The 21,001-nt window shown below is 42.0% G+C and overlaps 1 protein-coding gene across 1 annotated transcript in view; it reads right to left on the bottom strand.

Annotated features, from left to right (window-relative positions):
* RFX6 (regulatory factor X6) overlaps window positions 1-20,577 on the bottom strand; it is a 46,652-nt gene extending 26,075 nt beyond the window's left edge. Inside the window, exons 1-7 of the mRNA XM_030554240.1 lie at window positions 20,342-20,577; window positions 19,639-19,795; window positions 17,624-17,747; window positions 14,512-14,573; window positions 7,992-8,069; window positions 5,342-5,369; window positions 606-713 (exon numbers count right to left, since the gene is read on the bottom strand). Of these exons, the coding sequence (XP_030410100.1) occupies window positions 606-713; window positions 5,342-5,369; window positions 7,992-8,069; window positions 14,512-14,573; window positions 17,624-17,747; window positions 19,639-19,795; window positions 20,342-20,570 (786 nt within the window). The 5' untranslated portion in view covers window positions 20,571-20,577. The remainder of the gene's footprint in view (window positions 1-605; window positions 714-5,341; window positions 5,370-7,991; window positions 8,070-14,511; window positions 14,574-17,623; window positions 17,748-19,638; window positions 19,796-20,341) is intronic.
* Between the last annotated feature and the right edge of the window lie 424 nt (window positions 20,578-21,001).

Genomic DNA, 21,001 nt, shown 5'->3' with positions numbered 1-21,001 from the left:
GTTACATACATCATCCATTCAGGAAACAGCAACAATACCATCGGACTTCTGTAACTGAGCAACACAGCACAGACTTCCAAAGCTACAGTCAAATGTGCAGTTCAAACAATATTGTGACCAAGAATTATTTGCTACAAAATTCATGAGTAATTTCAAATAATCAGTACACATGTCATTTTGTGATTTGTTCATAGACAGTTGATGAGGGGAGGTGGGGAAAGGTAAATGTCACCTAATTATTTGTTGTGAATTATTTGCTCCAATCTAATCAGTAAAAATTGACTTTCAAATCCGAAGGCATTTGGAATGAATACAGCTCCCAACTATTTGTTTGTTTTTCCCTCCCCTTGTTACATACCATCAGTTTGTAAAATACTAGGTCAGTTAATAGGTAAATAATTCAACCACCTTTCCAATGGTGAGCCAGTTAATCGACATTCGTAAAGGTTTGCCCCTTCTATAAATCAGTCAACTCTGTTTGATTGTGGACATTTCTGGCTCTTTCATGTCAATACTGTGATCCTCAAAGGCTGAGTGAGATATGGAGAAAAGTTCTCTGACAGATTTTGGTCTGCAAGTCAAGAAAGAAGCATCTCCCATTTTACCTTTTCTTTAGAAATACACCCTTGAAGCACAAGGTGTTGAGCACTGGGGAACTCTGGAAGGAGTGTTCCAGTTTTGGAACTAAGAGAATATTTCCTAGTGAAGCCACCCTGAAATGTGTAAAAATATAGTAAAATTAGAAATAGGTAATACTACCAACACCATCACCACCAATTAGTATTTAACTGATATTATATCTCACGAGACTCCCAAAGGCTCCAAAACTTTGGTTAAAGTCAGATAATTCTTCCAAAATTCCAAAGTCAGATAATTCTTTTCAAAACTTGAGTCACTGTTCAGTAAGATACTTCAGCATGTGCCTAACTTTAAGCACCATCCAATTTTGCTTTCACAGTTGTACAAACCTGGAATCACTTCACTGACTTCATAGAATTCTACTGGCTTCAAGGAATCTCTTGTGTTTAAACAGACATATATAAAACATACACAAAGCTCTGTAAGACCAGGTGATCGCACTGGGCCAAATTAATCTTTGGTGCAGCTCCACTGACTTTAACTGAGTTATATCAGAGATTAATTAGACACATTTTTTTTTCTGGAAGGGACCCTTTAGAAAGTGTGGGTTCAATCCAGTGCTTAATTTGTGCCATGGCTTGCCAGGATGGAGCCCCAACATCCCTAGGTTTGGCAGTTCATAGCCCTGGTACTTCTGGGCTTGCTGCATCAGTTATGAATGCAAAAAAAAAATACACCTCTTTTGTTACAAATTAAGCACTGGCCCAGTCTTATTGCATTTAAATGAGTGGGAGTTTTCACAGTGAGACGTAAATTGCCTCCTGAAACACTTACGAGACTGTAAATACCAAGACCTTTTCTTCCGTTCACACCGGCTGGATAAGTGAAAGAGCAGCTCTGCTCCTTGCTCATTTCTGAGGTAAGCGCCTCTTCATTCATAATGGTTCCCAGAGCAGTCTAACCTGCATACACGTGATTCCCAGAGCTGAACTAAGCTCTGTGCCTTGCTGCTTTCTCACATCTGAAGGGGTTCTCCTTCAGTCAAATGGCAGTGGCCTGTGTTTTTGGTTCAATCCCTGCTGAAGATAGTGGTGTCTGGAGGGATGTGTGACCATAGTTCATTAAAAATGTACTGCAGTACTACGCAACAATTCAAGAGCTCAGCACTGAAGTCCCTTGTTTTGCTTGACTGAGGTCTCCTGGACTGCGTGTAAGGGCAGGAAGTGAAGAATAAATTCATGCTGGAGATAGTACAGAGAGGCAAAACACACTTAACTAAGCTGCAGTTTGGTCAGGACACTAAGGTCAATTCTCTCTTCCCAAAAAAAGAAATGTTGTGGGACTGTTAACTAGCACAAGGGGTCATGACATCAGGCTTACATCTCCTTGGAGGATAGTATTCTCAGAACACTATGCTGCCAATTACCCTGCAGGGGCACTGGTTCAGTACTAACTTAGAGGGGAAAATGCCTCCCTTCTGGGCTATCAGTACCACTTCCTTCAGTTCCTGGATGTTCCCTACAGGACTCCCATTCAATCAGTGACCTAACTGAATCTTGTAAGCCCCAGCCGGATCACAGCTAAAGGTAGCACAGGTGCTGGCTATACCTCGAGAGGAAAGCTTTCAGGGCTAGAACTGTGGCCCCAAATTCTGATGCTAGCCTTTCCCTTTCAGAGCGACAGCAGGTGCAGATGATGAAACAATGACAAGCCTGCACGTTCAGATACTGACTGTACGATAAATCCACACTTCACTAGTTTGCTGACTTTCTAATTCCGACAAAAACCTAGCTGCCTCAGCCCACTTTTCAGCAAAGACTGAACAGTAGCACCCTGTATTCTGTAAAGTATGACATTACTAAGACTTCCTAAGCTTTACAATATATACCACAGTACACTTGGTGCTGCATTATGAAATACCATGAGGAAAATGAAATGATAATGGTCAAGATAAATGGACAGAGTACATTCTGTGATGCTCTCCTGGCTTATTGAATAGCGTTTGCTCATATAGGATTACATTTACCCATGGTCAGGCTGCCTGCACAATTCCCCATGTTCCCTCTCTGCCTCACTTAGTCCTCAGTGCACAGAGCCTTGCACAGTCTTCTGCAATGAGAGGAATTTCACCTTTAGGAAGCCACTCATTCTGAATGGGTTCCCTCAGTTACTACTGGGTGGGATTCAGCCTGGGTACTGGGCCAGCACATTTAAATCCTGATTTGAGAATGTAAGTGGTACTTAAATTGGCCTTGTTCTAGCCCTCTGCATATGGGTGAGTTTCACCCTAGCATGAATTAGCAAGTTTAATGGGTGTACATAAATATAGTGCAAAGAAATACAGAAAAGTGTGTAATTCTGTGTCCACTGAAGCAGATGTAAAGATTTCAACAATCTGAGTCAGTCTCAAATTAAATGAATTCAGAATACCAAGAACTGAAGCTAAGTGTTGTCCACCACTTATTTGCCCTGTTTTTTAACCTTTTGACTTAGATCAGGGCCTCCCGGGGGGGGGGGCAAAAGGGGCAATTTGCCCCAGGCCCCGGGCTCCACAGGGGCCCCCACGAGAGTTTGTCGGGGCCCCTGCAGCGGGGTCCTTCACTTGCTCCAGGGGGCCCGGAAAACTCTCGCGGGGCCGGACCCCAGAGCTTCTTCCGCTCCCGGTCTTTGCCGGCGAGGGGGCCCTTCCGTTCTGGGACCCGCCCCTGAAGTGCCCCGAAGACCCGCGGCGGGGGCCCCCCGCCACCGAATTACCGCCGAAGAGCGGGCTGCACTTCGGCGGTAATTCGCCGGCGAGGGGCCCCCACCGCGGGTCTTCGGGGCACTTCAGGGGCGGGTCCCAGAAGGGAAGGGCCCCCGCCGCCGAACAGGGCCAGCTCTAGACATTTCGCCGCGCGGGGGGGCCCCTGCCGCTTGCCGGTCCTGCGGCTCCGGTGCACCTGCCTGCGGATGCTCCACCGGAGCTGCGGGACCAACTGACCCTCCCCAGGCACCCCTGCGGGAGGTCCACCGGAGCCGCCTGCCGCCGACGGCCCCCGGAATCCTCTGGGTGGCCCTGACTTACATTCTTACACTGATCTGTTTCATTTGAGGCTGTGCATTTGCATTTCTGATTCCTTAAATTTAGATTTCAATGAACACTTCAGACTTCCAAACAGTCTTTACTTTATCATTAAAAAAACCAAAACAGAAAACAAGGAATGACAGACATATGTTATTTGAACAGCACCTTGCCTGTCCCATCAACCTATTCAAACACAGATAAAGAGCTAAATGAAAGAAATGATAGAAGTTTAAATTATGTATTGACTTAAACATTAGACAGTTAAAACACTGTTTTGAGTCAATATTTCTGCAGTTTTTCAATTGCCTATCAGCATCAAGTTTTTTTTTTAAATTGATAACAGGAGCAATCTGGGCGCCTTTATTATGCAATTACCCATTAAATGTATTAAAAGCTTTGATTAAAAGAAATTAGTACATAAACTTTTTTTAAAAGAAAAAATATTTGCACCATTTCATTGTGTTAATGGATTTATATGACTGTATCCCACTTCTAGGTTTGATATTTTAACCCATTGCCACCTGCCCTTTCATTCTAATACCATCTGTTTCTAATGGCTATTTAACATCAAGATAATGACAGCAATATTATCAGCCTAATTAACCATGCAGACTCTAATGGCACACTAACTGGGTTAGATAAAAGAGTTTTCTGATATCTGCTCATAAAGAAAAAATACTAAAAAATGTGATAAAACATACCAGAGGTAAACAATGTGCCTGGCACTCAATGTTCATCCAAGTTTCATTTAGTCTGTACCTATAAGATTTTAAAATCTTTTCAATGTTTCCATGTTGCAGGTGAGAGTGACACCTCATGTAATCTTTGTAAATCCTTTCTGCAAAAACTAATTGGACAAATTGCCTAGGAAGGTTGTAGAATCTCCATTGTTGGATTTTTAAGAATAGGTTAGTCAAATACCTGCCAGGGATGGTCTAGTTATTACTTAGGCCTGCCTCAGTACAGGGGACTGGACTAGATGAGCTCCCAAGGTCCCTACCAGTCCTACATTTCTATGATTCTATGATATTTTCAAGACAGTGAGCAGGTATATAGTTTAATGGAAGCAGGGTTGTAAAATGTTCACTAAATCCTGTCTAGTCACATTCATTTTAGTTTTGTCCTGAAACTTGACTGCCTGGTCTCAGACACCCAAGGCTAGACTATAGAACCCTGACACTGAGAACCCTTATTCACAGTTGTAATCCCATTAACTTCATTTGGATTATTCTTGGGACCACATGCTTAGCAGCAGGGCCGGCGCTTCCATTTAGGTGACCTAGGCGGTCGCCTAGGGCGCTAGGATTTGGGGGGGGCAGCATTTTGCCACTCTTGGCAGCAATTCGGCAGAGGGGGGTCCTTCCGCGCTCCGGGTCTTCGGTGATAATTCTGCGGCGGGTCCTTCACTGGCTCCAGGACCTGCCGCCAAAGTGCCCCAAAAACCGGGAGCCACAGAAGGACCCCCCCACCGCAGAATTGCCGCCAACAACCAGGAGCGCAGAAGGACCCCCGCCTAGGGGGCCAAAAACCCTGGCACCGCTCCTACTTAGCAGCATGACTAAAGGTCACACAATCTACCGTATAATGCACTGTTGAAATTTTCAAGCAAACTGGGGCTGGGGGGAACCACTCCCTATTCAATAGTTCTACTATGAATAATGGGACTACAGGTAAGAGAAAAGAGGGCACAGTGCTTACCTCATTCTTCAACTTGCTTCCAGAAAACCTTTTAAAAACAAATAGATTGTATTAATACATCAAAATTGAGCATTGTGGTTATTTTAATTAAACAACAACAACTCCCCCACACACTGCACTGGATGGAAAAATGATCATGGTAAGCCTGAAAAATAAATGTATCTGGACAATTAGCTCCATTCCTTAACTTCTACTGGTCTCCAAGCTCCTGAGAACATCATTAAAGCCATGGGAGACAGTCTTTTAAAAGTGAAGAATTTAGGGCAGTGACCAATCAGAAAAGTCTAAGGCCCAGGTTCCATTCAGACTTCAAACCTGTGTCAGAACCTCACAAAAGTTTGTAAGTCAGGGAAGCATTTTGCCCCAAATCTAGAATATTTTAGAACTGCCCTAGCAGAGAATAAGAGTAATAAACAATAAATGAAAGAAAAAAGAGTTTAGACTTTCCCCTTTGAGAAGAACGATAATAGCATAAAATAGTGTTTGCCAGAAACTAGCTACTTTCCTAGAACACAGAATGGTTTCAGTCCAAGAGGGATGTATCTCTGATGGAAAAAAACCTCATTAATAACTATCAGGAATATGTAACAGTATAGACACCTTTCTGTGTACTATGGGCCTGGTCCAATGGCCACAGAAGTCAGTGGAAAGACTCTCATTGGCTTCATTGGGTGTTGAAGAAAGCCCTAGGTGCAGTCACTAGAAAACTCAGTTGAATTATATCTATTATGTTAGGGAATCCCGGGTTGCAAGGTTTTACAAGGATCTGCACAATGATGAAAACAAGTCAGTTGTGGTTTGTATAACTAATAGAATTCCCCCTTATTTTAGCTGCAAGGTGGTAAGATTACAATGACAACATGAAGTTTTATAGTGACATGGGAAGGTATTGTGGTTTCAAGCCATTGAGATGTGCCGAGGACAGGGAGTGGAGCTGACATGGCCAGAGGTGACCCAAGGCATTCTGCCTGCACAGGCCAGACACAGGGGAAATGGCTCAGGGGAGTGGCAATGAGTGTCTTGGGAAGGAGAAATGTGTGTTCCTTCCAAATCTCATGTCTGATGCCAGATACCAGAAGGCAAGTAGAAAGGGTGGGTGGGCAGAAGAACTCCATTGCCTACAGAGATAGAGCTAAGCGGCCTCACAGCTAGATGTGTATTGTGGACAGAGCAACAAGGGGACACCACCAATTCAGCACATAACTTGGGCAGCTTTTGCTGGATGTGTTCCTCCAAAGCCCCAGTCACAAGCTAAAGCTGCTATTTCCATAGTGCTATTGGTAGGAGTGTGCTACGCTTGCTCCTTCGAAGGACAGAGGTGTGTGGGGCAGATATTTAGAGGTATTTAAGCATCTAAAGATGCAGAAAGGTGCTTAGTGAGGTTTTCAAAAGTGCCGAGGCACTTCAGTCTCATACTGAAATCAATAGTTGTTAGACGCCTGCTAGTGCTGGAAAATCCCACTAGGCACCTATCTGCACCGTTAGGCACCTAAACTCCTTTGAAAACCTGGGTACTTTTGCATTAACTCCACTTTCTTTCACTCAGCAGCAATGGAGCTTGAAAGACTACAGGCTTGAACCTAATGGTGCATGGCTCTGGCTGAGATAGTGCCCAGGGCCATTAGTGATATGGTCCCTTTTGTGCCTCTCACTCAATTAAATGAGCAATTTGTTCAAGATAATTCTGCATTACAAAATAACCTCATCTACAAATGTGCCAAAAACACCCCCACAACCCTTGATAAATGCTGGATAAGGAAATGGCAGGTTCAGATTTATTATACCCAGCAACTGCAGGATCCCCCTTTCTTTAGATGACCAATGCCAACATTAGCCTTATGTTTTCTTTTGAGCCCTATTTCTTATGCCAGGGACTTTGGGCGATAACCTGAAGCTGCCATGGCTGAATTTTCTATATATGCCCATGAACTCATTTTTCCTTTTCCTTTTAACACAATCCCAATCATGTCTGTATTTGCATCGACAATGAAAGCCTTCATTCAAGCCATATGTGAACTGAGACATTTGTTTTAGGAACTATTAATCTTTGTTTGGTAAACCAACATGCAGCTGTCATAATTTATTGATCTTGCTAGCTGTCCCTTAAATAAATATAATTAGAGCTTCTGGTTTAGGTTTCAGCTTGATATTTGCCAGAAAAAGAACCAGTAAATATTAATCTACACTGAAACACGCCTTCCTGCCCACAGGTGCCAACTTCACACCATTCCCTGGCAGTGTCACAATGGTGAGCTGCAATGGGTGGCAAATGCAGAAGACTGCCACACAAATACGTGTAAGCAAAATGCTCTGAACATTGAGCTTCATTACTCTAAATTTAGTGGGCTAGTGTAAATGGTGTAAATGGCATAGCTCCCTTGACTTCAGTGGAAGTATGCTGAATTACATCAGCTGGAATCTGGCCCACTGTGTCCAAAAATTTAACCCTGGATTTTTGGGAGTAAATTACTTCCCCAAACCATGGATATTAAAAACATGAGAAAACAATATTACTGGTGCCTCTATACTACAGTGATAGGTGTCCTATGACTACCTTACATAGATAGATAAGATTAAAATTAGATCATTGCTGAACATCATTTCAAAATACAGTGGCAGAGATTTAGTGTCAGAAATCACGTTACTGTACCTTGTCAACCCTTTTCCAGAATACACAGAGTGGTAATATGCACTGCTTTCTTTAATGCCAATTCCATAGTAATGATACCTGTGAAAAAGAAAAGGGCTACTTACATTTGTGGAGGACACACATAAAGGTCTACAGGGAACTAAACTAGTGCTTAATACAACTTTTCCTTAGAATCTATTTTAATTAAAATTATTTGTCATGTCACTGGGACAGATCCTGGTCCCACTGAAGGCAATGAGAATATTCCCATTGTATTCAAGATTTGGCCCAAAGACCACAGCTAATCTACTTCCTTCACTTCCCAGGATACACTGAAAACCCACTTAGAATTTCAACTGGTGCAGAATGCAACTCCCCACTTATTAAATGTTATGTCCTGCCAGGTTATATCTCATCTCTGCTCCATAGTCAGCAGTGGCTTTCAGTTTGCTTCCCGGTGAAGGTTAAAGTGTTAGGTTTGATCCATCTATCTAGATTTTTATATCATGCTCATCACTGTAGTATCTAAGTCCCTGGAAAGTTCGAAATGGTTTATAATCAGTTTACCTTTCAGACTACTTCTTTCCCGGTGTGATGCTGCAGCATCTTCAATTAGATGAGGTGCTTGAAACAACAATCATGCTTCTTGTCTACCCTGTGAGTCAGTTTTCAGCCTTCTGCCCATATCTAGAAATACTATCCCAGAATCCTCACATTGGCTGGATTCTCCTCTTAGGCCTTGCCCACCCACAGTGCATGCACTGATTCACTAGTTAAATCAGTGCAACTCCCGTCAAGTGGACACTCTTGACATAACACACAGTTGCACTGGTTTAAGTAAATTGGTTTAGAATCACAACTTTTAGTTAAACTAGTCAACTTTGTGTGTAGACCAGGCCTAAATTGCATTGGCGTAACCCTCCAAACTCAGTGGAGTTGCATCAGCTTAACTGAGGGGAAAATTTAGATTGACTTCCTTTTATATATGTCAATTATAAACAATAAAAGTAGTAATATGTTTAAAAATGGCTCATTAGTGTCACATTGGTATCACTTACATCAACATCATTTCCTCATCTATAAAAGCTAATAGCTTAAATTTATATAGCACCGTTCATCCAGAAGGATCCCAAAGTTATAACCTGGTTTACAAACTCTCTATATTAACCCCTGCATTCCTGATGTTTTAAAAAATGTTCAGTAAGGAAGGAGATACCCGGAGGGAGGGACAATTAGATGGAGAAATTCTTAAGGACTAGAGTTGGTGGGCAATTGCAAGATCCCTGATAGGCAGAAGAGGTGGAGTGGAGGGAGGAAGAATAACCACCTCAGGGTGATTAGTCCCATCATGTGGCACATTGATAACTAGACTGGACAAAACTCTAGTAAATGTATGAGACGAAACAATCCTGCACTGGCGGGAAGGCTATATGGACTCACAGATGTCTAGGTTCAATGGCCCTGATTCTAGGTGAGGGTACAAAAAGGGGTTGTGTCTTCTGATTTTCCAATGTCCTTATGCTCTGGTACAATCTGGAGAGTCACTGGATAAGCGGTGGTGAGAAAGTGTTGGAGCTGTAGGCCATACTCTACTTTTCTCTATATATTATCTTGCCAGTCTTCCTGTAGCTTAGCTCAATCTGAAGGGTTTAGCTCAGTCTGAGACCATGTAGGCTCCTGGAAACTTTTACTGTACATGTACTCAGAAGCTTAAGAGAGGTAATAGCATAGTGTTTCCATACCAGCGTTACAGAATTTCATTTACCCGATACTCCCACCTTAGTAACAGGATCCCTATACATACACTTTTCAAAGTACTAAAGTCACTTTTAAAGTAAGAAGTAAAAGCACCATAAACTATCCTATGGAGGAGAAGAGGAAGAGGACCATGTGCTTTGGAAGTGATCCAGCATTGCATTATTAGTCCTGGAAGGTGAAAGAGACCCTAATTTTATGGCATCACAGAGGTTTTAAATGAAACCTTTTCAAGAAAAGGGTTGACCTTTCAGTCTGTGCATCAGAGCTAGACCATCATTTCCCAGTGTAACAAAAGAACTGAATGTACCCAATATCATGTTGAAAACCATTGTTGAACCTGTTACTACCAATATAAGCCTCAATGTGTTGGAATAGATGCAATTACTAATGAAACACTTGATCCCTGTGATGCTACAGAAGATCCTAATCTACCAATGGACAGTATATCTATACCAAACTGCTGTGCTCTGCAACGTACTTTGAGCCCTGATCTAGTATGATACTTAAGCACATACTTATTTTAAACACATGAGTAGTCTTGCTGACTTCAGTGAGACTAAGCACGCGCTTAAGTGTTTTGTAGAGGAGCTACCTCCACAAAGTGGTACTTCTTTGATGATGTCTCTGAATAAGTTGATAAGCATTCCCAACTCAGCACCGTTGCTCCTTTTAGCACAAAATTGTATTCTCACTGTTTGCTCTCCTGAGGGACGAGGAAGGCTAGGAGCAATAAAAGATGAAGGTTTTATATTTTCAAAGCTGACATAGGGATTTAGATACAACTCCCATGAAAGGCAATTTTCATTAGAGTTATGTGTCTAAATTATCTAGTTGGCTTTGCAAATCCCAACTGAAGTACTACTTCTGCTGATGGCCGGCTTTGTTGTCAGCAGTCAAAGTTTTATAGCTAAGGAAATGTGATGCTAAGTGGTCATTGCTAAGTGGTCATTACTGCCTTCATTGTTTACCTGAAATTTATGAGTAAAGGTAACTCCACCAAAACACCATGGTACCCATTGACCCTTGAGAAGGGCAAGATTTTGTCACCTACCTTATCACTATGTCCCTTGGTTCTTTGCCATGAGTATATTAGTTTGAGGATTGGTGACGTGACTAAGTACATGAAAGCAGGCCAATTTTAAAGATGCATTAACATAGCTCAGAACTATGTTCACCTGCTTGAATCATTCCATTGTTTTTGACCAATAGTTGCTATGTAAAATCATATCAACGGGTGGTTGAGGCCCTAATAACACCAGTCAATGTCATAATGCTAAGGATTTTACCTCCATAGCATAAACTTCTGTATCTGATCTCTCTTATGGCTAGAAGTCATGAAATTTCTTTCAGCCATTGAATTCCATATATTCTATATTAAAGAGATGGGCCCGAACCAGATTTCTAGATCTGAACATTCCTGACATTGGGCAAAGTTTGATGCAAACTCTTCACTCTGGGCTCATGGACATTTTTCTCCCATTGAATTGAAACTATTTTAGATGAGATTTAAGAGTCGGGAGTGTTTGATATGAAATGTTCTAAAAAATCGAACTTTTAGCATTTAGCAATTAAATAACAAGAGTTGTACATTGGATTAGAGAAAATGTTATACAGAGATATCACCTGTATTTAAAAAATGTTAAGTGCATTATAATATATGCACCATTGACTTGCTCATTTGCACTCTGCCACTAAAGCAACTTTTCAGATCTTAGTCTAATATCCAAAATCTCTCAGTAACTTCAAACACTCGCCATTTTTTATTTTCAAACTAACCTCCTACAAAAATAGTCCTTCTTTCCCAATAAATGTGGAATTCTCATTCATTATAGAAAATATACAACTGCATAGCTATATATTTACAATATCGTATATGATGTATTAGGAATAAAATAAGATCCATGATGGTGAAGGATTTATTTCTTGATTTTCTCAACAGAACTATAAAAAGAAACAGACTAAACTGCTTTCCTTTTTTATTTCATAGGTCTGCTGGAACATATGTTCCCGTGCAACTAGTCGCCCTGATTTTAGCGTACACTGACACAAATGATGGCTGATAAGGAAATGATAGGATTAAGCTGTTCAGGGACTTGCAATAACTTGTTATCACGAGGCCAGCTGCCATATCAGTTTTATTAACCCACTAAATCACTCCTAATAAATAAGATAATAGTTTTCAGACATGATGGATAAAAGCTAAGATTTAACATCGATCAAAGTCTACAAAGAAATTAAAATGTAACTTGAGCTCAAACACCATCTCCTGTGTGTCTACTCTACACAGTATGTACATTTTCCTGAGTAGCTGTAACAGGTAATTCATGGATCATGGTGATTATTGTTTATTATTTCTATTCTGGGAGCAGCCACATTATGCTTGGCATTGCCCAAACACACAAAAGGACACAGTCCCTGCCCCAAAGCGCTTACAGACTGTTATATACTAATCTGAGACAGTGTTGTCATTCTTGTCATTTTACAATAGAAATTTAGGTCTTGTCTACCCTATTTTTCCTGGAAAACTCTACAGATCATTGGAAAACTGGTAGGATTATAACATGAGAGAAATGAGGCCAGTGTAGTAGAGTTGGTAGAGATGGGAAGTGATTTTTATTCAGACTATTTAAAACACTTTGGTTCATTTTGGTTTTGTTAATGCTTATTTAACTTCAATGCCTGAGAAACACTCAAGAGAGAAAAAATATGTTATTAACTATTTGAAATTGAAATTCATTCCCACCTTTGATTAAACCCTAAAGCTAAATTCCATATATGACATCTCCAGTGAGCTCTCCAAAAAGCCAGGAAACCAACTTGCCATTCCTGATATTTCTAAGATAAAGTCTAAATTAAAAAAATGAGCAGCAGGGGAAAAAAATCCTTAAAAAAACAACCAACCAAACATCCTTCAGGCCATATAGTATAAATAATTCAAGAAGAACACAACCTTATGTTTTTCTTTTGAAAATCACCTTTATTTCCCATGCTTTGTTTCACAGGTTACTAAACAGGAAGGTAAGAATTTTTCACACGGAGTCTTTTCCCAAGAGTTTTCTTATCAGTATTATTGTTACGGTTTTCCATCTTTGTTAATTTTTTCCTTGTTACTTGTCTCTGTTTTTCAGTCTTACCTCAATAAACCATCAATTTATTGTGATCTCTTCTTTGAGTCAATTCTATTTTCCTATACCCTGATCCAGGAAGGCCCTTAAACACATGCCTAACTGTAAGCATGAGAGTAATCCTGGGACAACACCTGTATTTGAAGGCACATGCATTCTTAAGCACTTGCTTGAATAAGGGCCTGAATAACTATGGACTAGTGCAGATAGATATATTCACAGAAACATGGATACCATTTATATCCCATAATGTTCCTCATAGCAACATGGGCATTCTTAGGAAAAACTTCTTCTGAAGCCAATAGAAATTCACAGATAAGAACTTGACTAAACTGGACACAAGGTTGAGGATTGCTAACTTTTTTGAACAATGCCTTCAAAGAACAATGAAGTTTAACCAAACCCCCTCTCCCCAAAAAAGTGTCCCCCTCACTTTTGACATTCACAAAATTCTAATTTAAGTGCAGACTTTACAAAACCCAAATATTGGTAAGTATGGAAGTTAGTTTTTATGGTCACATTAACAATCTCAAGTCTTCCCCGGTAGCACAGCCTCATAGACAGTCAGCTTCAAGCAACACAGAATGTTGCATCATTAACTTCCCACTGTTGTACAGCCTATACTCTACATGGATGCCTGGATAATTGTGCCTTACTTTGAATGGAAGAGAGTTTATTGAAATACCTGATTCCTGGTTATTCATTGATTGTGCATCATGGAATCATTTAGACCACCCTGCATCTATCCAATTTGCTTTTTCATCATGTATTAGTGTATCCATTCACTACATAGCTCATTACATCCTTAAGAACATACACAATCCATGGAAATACATACTTTTTACATTCTTAAACCAAAACCACATTGGGGAAATTCAATCACACTTCCTCAAAGGTCTTGGGATATTCAAAAGGAAAAGGTGTTGTCATACCATGAGATTCACCATAATATTACACCTGCTCTGCCTAGGGCTAAACATGTAAGTACAGGACGAACACTGACATCATTTACCCACTAGGCATCATACTTACTTATCACAAACACACAGGTAAAAATCCAACATGCTGTGATCCTGAAGCACAACAGTCCACATACCAGCTATACAAATCAACTGGTTGATTAGACTGAAGAAGGCTGCAGCTACAATTGTGAACTTCTCGGACTCCTTCTAAAACTGTCCTTAACAAAGGTCATTTGTATATTTTCTTCTAGGTTTAGCATTAAAAGCCTGTCTCTAGTAGTTTCACCTGAAGCTTTACTGTCATTTGGAAATGGGAGTGAAAAGCTGCCAGGTTTGCAGACTGGAATAATAACAAGTATAATTCAGTGATGCAATTTTCCCAGCAAAAATGAGCAAGTATAACAAATATTGACAAAAGTTTGGAAACACCACAAAAAATCCACGACATTATAAAGATAATGAAAAATCTGGGAAAAAGCAATTACGTTTAAAAATCATGCATGCAATAATTTTTCTAAAATTCAGAGTGTTTTTAGTTCCATCTCTCTCTCACACACATACACACGCAAAATGTCATCAGTAGCCGTAGCAATTTGAATGCAGATTTTGTGGCTTAATGCATAAAATATAGACACAGAAGTATTGCATGTTGTACAGCCCATACGCTATGTGGATACTTGGATAATTGTGCCTTACTTTGAATGGCCTCTTGTCCCAAGCCGCCGTGTGGTAAGCAGGGGGAATTTCTGGCGAATGGTCTAATAAGAAAGTCAAGCATATTAGTTTCTCGCAAGGGCATGTTTCTTTTGTCAGCAGCTCTGAAAAGTTTGTCTTGAAAAAGCAAATGTTGAACAGTGGATAAATATTTACTCCTGAACATATTAAAAATAAAGGGTAGACTTGTAGTATAAGAGGAGACTGCAGAGACCAAAAACTTACATTTGTGATTCATGGATAAGAAGTGTTATTTCAATGCTATCAAGATCCTCAAACAATCAGACAAACTGCTTATGCTTTCTAGAGCCCACCATAGAGGTGACTTGAGAGGTTAGGGGGTTTAATACCCTAGGTCATCCCACTTTGTATTCTAGAACTCCCCATAAGCATGTACGTGCGCACACATGCACACACACTCACACACGATCTCCTTCCCAGTCTCGCTCTTACGTGTCACCACAAAAACTAGTTATCTTTGGGAGAAACCCATTCAATGGGTTGCACTTAAGCTGCAGTGGATCCTTTTCCCCAAGCCTTTAGGGAGGCTGTCAGGTGGAACGAAAGGACCGGTAGCAGGGACTCTACTCCGGCAGGTACTGTGTGGTGTGTCTGGGCTCTAGGAGAGAAAGGAAGGCACCAGGCCTATATGGGCTGGAAGGTATTTAGGCTCTGGAGAAGGTAGGTAGGTACCAGGTGTCTGCACTGGAAATGGAAAGAGGAGAGGCCAGGCCAGGGAATGCACCAGGGGACTGAAAGTACTTGAGAGGGCTTCTGGACTGGGGAGGAGAGAAGGAAGCAGCAGGGGAGTGAGTCAAGGCTGTGTAGAGGGGATGACAGAATTGGGGACCATGGGAAATAGGGAAGGGGCAAATGGCCCCTTGTGATGGCTCCTCTCACTCCCCCAGCCCCAAGCTGCAATACTTCCAAAGCTGGAGAAAGCCAGCTCAGAGAGAACTATCCCACCTCAGTCCAGCAGCAGGCCAGGATTCTAAAATCATGTCTGTCCCACCTGAGCAGTTCAGGGTGGGAGGAAACTGCTGGGGAGATCTAATAACACCCACATGAGAAATTACATTACACTCTCCTAAAATGTTTCAGCAGGTGGGGGTCGCTTTTAACACCCACTCCTAGACCCACTGCATCTGCTGGGGCCTCAATGTCAGATCTAGAGACTGACTCAAGCCAGCAGCAGGACAGCTCTGTTACCTGAGAAGAGGATGCAGTGGGTGCTCCTTTCCCTGGCAGGCCCACTTTGCTGGCTGATATATATGGGGGAGAAGAGATATGTCCTCACCCCCACCTACTCCCTTGCAGACAGATAGTGCCAAATGGGGGTGCTAACAGGGAGCAGGGCCTATGCTTTCCAATGGGATTGTGGCCAGGAATGGGAGTGAGGTGCTCCTTATTGGTTGTAATCTCCGCCTGAATAAAATACAGTGACAGAGGGATTTCCACTGACAGTAGGATAAAATGACTGAATGCTTTCCATCCTTCTGACAGGGTATCATAGATCCACAGGGTGTGCTATGCCACTCTCTGCAGGTGAATATTTGAATTTAAATAGAACCTAGGATCTCAAAGCACGTTGTGAACACTGATTGGTTTAGTTTTTCACTCAGTGGGAAGTTGTGTTATTACAAATCTGAGGAACAGAAGGGCAAGTAATTTTTCTAAGCTTGCACAGAGAGTTAGAGACAAAGCTAGAAATAAGATGCAGGTGGCCTGGCTCCAATTCCCTTTCACTGACGACTCAAACACAATTGCTCAGGATTCATCTTGATGCATACTATACAATACTACTGGAAACCTGACAAGACAGTGATAAAAAAAAATAAAATAAAAAAAAATGCCCCAAATAAAACTGCCATTAATCCTAAGTAAGGATGACAGGATTTGGCCCTTAGATATTTTGTTTTGTAATGGATTGATTTTTCATCTTAAATGTGCAATCTGAAGGCTAAGGCACACAAATCTCTCTCATACTTAAATGACCCTCCCCCATTGCCACAGTATCAGATTGCCTCACAATTTTAATGTATTTATCCTTACAACTCTCCTGTGAAGGAGAGAAGTACTATTATCCCCATTTTATAGCTCAGGAATTGAGGCACAGAGGGACTAAGTGGCTTGCCCAAGGTCACACGGGAAGTCTGTGGCAGAGCAGGAACTTAAACCCTGTCTCCCAAATCCTAGGCTAGTGCCCTAATCATCTTTCCTCACCAATAATTGTTTCTATGAGGCTTAAGGCAGTAGATGTACAAAATGAAAAGTCCTTTGATCTCATAAGATGAGGAAGTAAAATTCACAATAAAAGTTCTATTTAAGTGGAAAGTTGTTTCCCCCAATAATACTGAAGTCATTTAATCAGTGTCAGATGGGAACTCCTCAAATACATCCAATGCAGGTAACAAAATGTGAGGAGTGAACATTTTGTGATCTGGAGTTGATTTCCATTACCATTGTTTCATTAGACTAATGCATTTCTGTAAGCAAACTGAATGGATCAGTGGTGTTTTACAAAACTGATCTGTGATGCCTTCTTGGTTTTCTATTTCACTAACTGTCTGGGATTTAATTTGGAAAGTCCATATCTCTGACTCTGATTAAATGATTTTAGGACTAATTGGGTGGGGAAGGTTGAATGGGAGGTTTGAATAGTTTCCCTTTTAGAAACTCATTCTGCTCTTAACTGTTCTCCTAGTGAACCTCACAGCATTTCTCTCTTTAATTGCACTGAAGGCTGCCAAGTATAAAGCCCTGTGTTCTATACCAGATCCCACAGTCTGCACCTTTTATATGAAGAACCACATCAATCTCATTGCAAAGCAAAGGCCCAGAGAGAGAACGTCTCTTCCCAATTTCACAGTGCAAATCAAGAAGAATCTTCATTTCATCCCTTTGAAGTTGTTGTCTAAGTCCCTGTTCAGAGGGAGCAATGTAGGTTTAGTTGGACCCAATTTAATTCAAAGGTGCAGGGGCTGTAGAAAGCATAAGGATTTGTTCATTTCTGAGGGTCAAGATAACATGGGAGGAGTTAAACACGATTTTGTAGAAGAATTAGTCTAACAAACAATGGACAGTTGCTCTTTACCTTCCCAAATGTTGCAGCACAGGCAGGTTCTAGCTTCTCTTTCCTGCAGAAGTCTAAATAATGTGCATAAAGGATGCACCTCGGTAAACAAACTCCTTCACACACGATGTAGTTTTCTTCCAGCCTACAGAGTAAAAAAAATAACTGGAATGAAAAGCCACACCCTTATGTTTCCCCATTTCTTTTTCCCTCCATTCTTCTCCACTGCCCTTTCTGCAAAATTTACTGAGAGCTCTCACGATACCTGACTAGTCAGTAACTTACTGTACAGCACCTTCGGCAAGATGGAGGAGTGGAAAGGCTTATTCTGAACTGCTGTGCTTTACGTATGACAACGAGCCCTGCAGCTTTCATCTCCAGCAAGAAAGAAAATTAAATCACCACTGCAAAATAATGGGAAGAATCCCTCCTTGGTGTTACTCACCGAAATGCAATAGATGATTTACCCCCAAGGATCATTTTAACCTAATCACTCTTGACTGATCCAGAGCCTAAATCTAGATCCTGATTCTCTGCCTGGACTAGTTCAATATGCTACTTCTGTCTAAAGATCAAGCGTTAGGAGAAACTGGAAATGGGGCTGAACTGGATTTCAGGCACAACCTCATCTAGAAGTTATTTTTGTTTCCCAGACTCGTATTTGAACGGGTGTGAGCCTGCATCTCTTAATAGCTTGCCACTTCATTTAAAAGTGACACAGAAGCTAGCAGTGATGACACCAAGGTGGTACTCCAAGGAATGAAACGAAGCCTGGTCCTTTTATCTTGTACTAGGTGAATATGACGTGTGCGGATACCTGTGAGCTCGCAATCTGGGAGGTATTTCACCCCTGGCCAATTTCCACCCTTCATACTATCAGTACCTTTCCCGCATAACAGCTTCCTCTTCGCTCAAATTACATACATGCATAAAATGACTTTCTGTAGAAACCTCTATTGAATCGGTTTATATCTCACTCCCTAGGTTAAACTAGCCTGAGAAATCTGCGGTAGCAATGCAGTCCTGTTACTTTATATGATTTTCACTGTTAGAGAAAGTAATCTAGGGCTAGATCTGCAGTTTGTAACAAAGATCTCGCTGGCTTCAGTGGGAGATTTCCCTGACTTCAACAATGCTCCGAAGGGAATATTTCCTAAATAAGGGCTGTTACGTGGGTGTTCTCTTTAGCTAAATAAAACACTGTAACATCAAGATTTCCCATCTGGGAACAATGACCAGCTGCATTACAATTCAGTTAAACTACCAAAGGCATGACAATCAACCCCTCCTTTCACAAATGTATGTCTTAATTAATCACTCGTCTTCGTGTTTTTCAAGGTTATCGGCTATTTATTTTTAGAGGTAGGGATAACAGTACTGTATTGAAATAAACTGGTGCTCGGCAGCTGTAAAGCAGACACTGCTTAATATTGAATTATTGGGTAACCAGAAGAGAATATTTCTGTTGGAATCTTTATGCTTCCAACTGATTTCTATTTCGGAGTTTTGGATCAGACTGTATGCTCAGCTGCGATAAATTAGTAGCATTGAAAGTATTCGTGAACAGGTTTACACTTCCAGAGACAGGGTCGGTCCTAAAATGAGTCCCACCACGTTGTACTGCAGTCTGCATTAAAGCTGATAAAAGCCACCTATATTCTTCCTAGCAAATCTACTTCAGATATCTTGTGAGCCATGTTTTTAGATCGTTTTTTCCCCCTCAAAACAGCACCAGCCTAAATGGCAAACATTGTGAAAATAGGCTACAGAGACCAATTTAATTATTGGATTAACAAATACATAAATTCCCTTTGTGGCTCGAAATCTTAATTGTTGATTCATTTTACCAATATACAGCAATAGAAGCATTTTCTGCAAGTAGTAAAGTAACTTCCTTTGGGAAAGCTTTTCTTGCACCGATTTTACCAACCTAATGCACTCAGACTTTGTAAATAATTATTAGCTTTCCCCTCAAGAAAGAAAGAAACTCCCTATAGTCCAGGAGTGTTCTGTGTGTAGATGGGTAAGAGCCTTACCATTGAAGGGTGAGCTGGGTCTGTTTCTTTTTATCCTTCATAATCTGCGTGATGGTTTTCTTCGGAGACAGGTTTTTGTCGAAGGATTTTATTTTCCTGTCATGAATATCTGTACCCTCCTCTTCCGAGGAAAGGGCTTCACTGTTAAAATGTATTTCTGAGTGTCAGGGGGAAAAGAAAATAAACCCAATTGCATCATTACATTTGTTTATCACATTTCCATTTTATAGAGTATTTTCGATTTCCCTGATTCAATCCTGAATTCCCTTCCTTTGATTTTATATCTCTCTGTGTACGTTGATCTAGATACCCGCTCACGGGTGTATTACACAGATATAATCTTTACTCTGAGATGAATTAGGTTAGGTAGATAGATCTATCGAGTTCACCTAATTTATCTATACAATCACCAAGTACGAACGATATCTGCGTAATGTGACCGGTTGTGTGTGCCAGGATGGTATAGCACAGGCACTACACTCCCGGCCTTGAGATGACACAGACAATCTCAGATCCAGGACTACACCTTTCTAGCTAAGACTCCTGGGGCGCAGAGAACCCGCCGTTCGCACCCGCCCTATGGAGACACTGAATAGACCCTCTGCCTGCAGGTAAGAGCGGAGAGCGGATAGACAGAGGCACGATCCGATGCTCTTCAGAGGACGGGTACACAGCAGCTCCCCTGCGGGGGCAGCGCTCTTACCTGACTTGATCCCAGTGGGCAGCCCAGGCTCCAGGTCGCCCTGCTCTCGGCTGTCCAGCGAACTGGCTCGCTGCAGCACCGGGGCGCATAGTCCCTGGTCGGGATAGGAGAGCAAGACCTTCCCCAGCAGGCCCGCATAGCAATCCTCCTGGAGCCCGGGAGATCCCTTCTGAGAGGGCTGCAGGAAGGATTCCTCTTCTCCCTCCGGCGCCTTAGCCATGCTCTTCATTGGCACATCTCCCCAGCCGCGTCCATGCGAGTAGCAGCCCCCTCCCGGGGACAGGCAGGCGTCTCACGCCTTCAGCAGGGCTGGGGGCGCAGGGGGCAGGGACAAGTACATCAGCCCCGGGCCAGCCCTTCTCCTCCTCCTCCAAGCAGCCTGGTGCCCTGGAGGAGTCTGTCTCTGATTGCCACTCTTGCAGATCAGCCACCCCAGCCCCCAGCCACGGAGCAGTGACTGCCGCAGGAGAGAGACGTCGGGGGCAGTTTGCTTTAACCTATAGTCCCAGGAGGCTGCATGGCTTCTCTGTCCCAGTGAAATCGGCCCCGTTCACAGAGCCTCGCTCGCCACACGCCCAGCTGCCTGCACGGCCTTTATGCTGGCCGGCAGCCCCGGGAGCGCTGCTCTTCTCCCATCCCTCCCTGCAGAGGGGCAGGTCC

Source organism: Gopherus evgoodei, chromosome 3, assembly GCF_007399415.2.
Source record: "Gopherus evgoodei ecotype Sinaloan lineage chromosome 3, rGopEvg1_v1.p, whole genome shotgun sequence".
Taxonomy (NCBI): Eukaryota; Metazoa; Chordata; order Testudines; family Testudinidae; genus Gopherus; species Gopherus evgoodei.
Note: the sequence above shows the minus strand (reverse complement) of the source record. Positions and strands in the feature narration are given on the sequence as shown.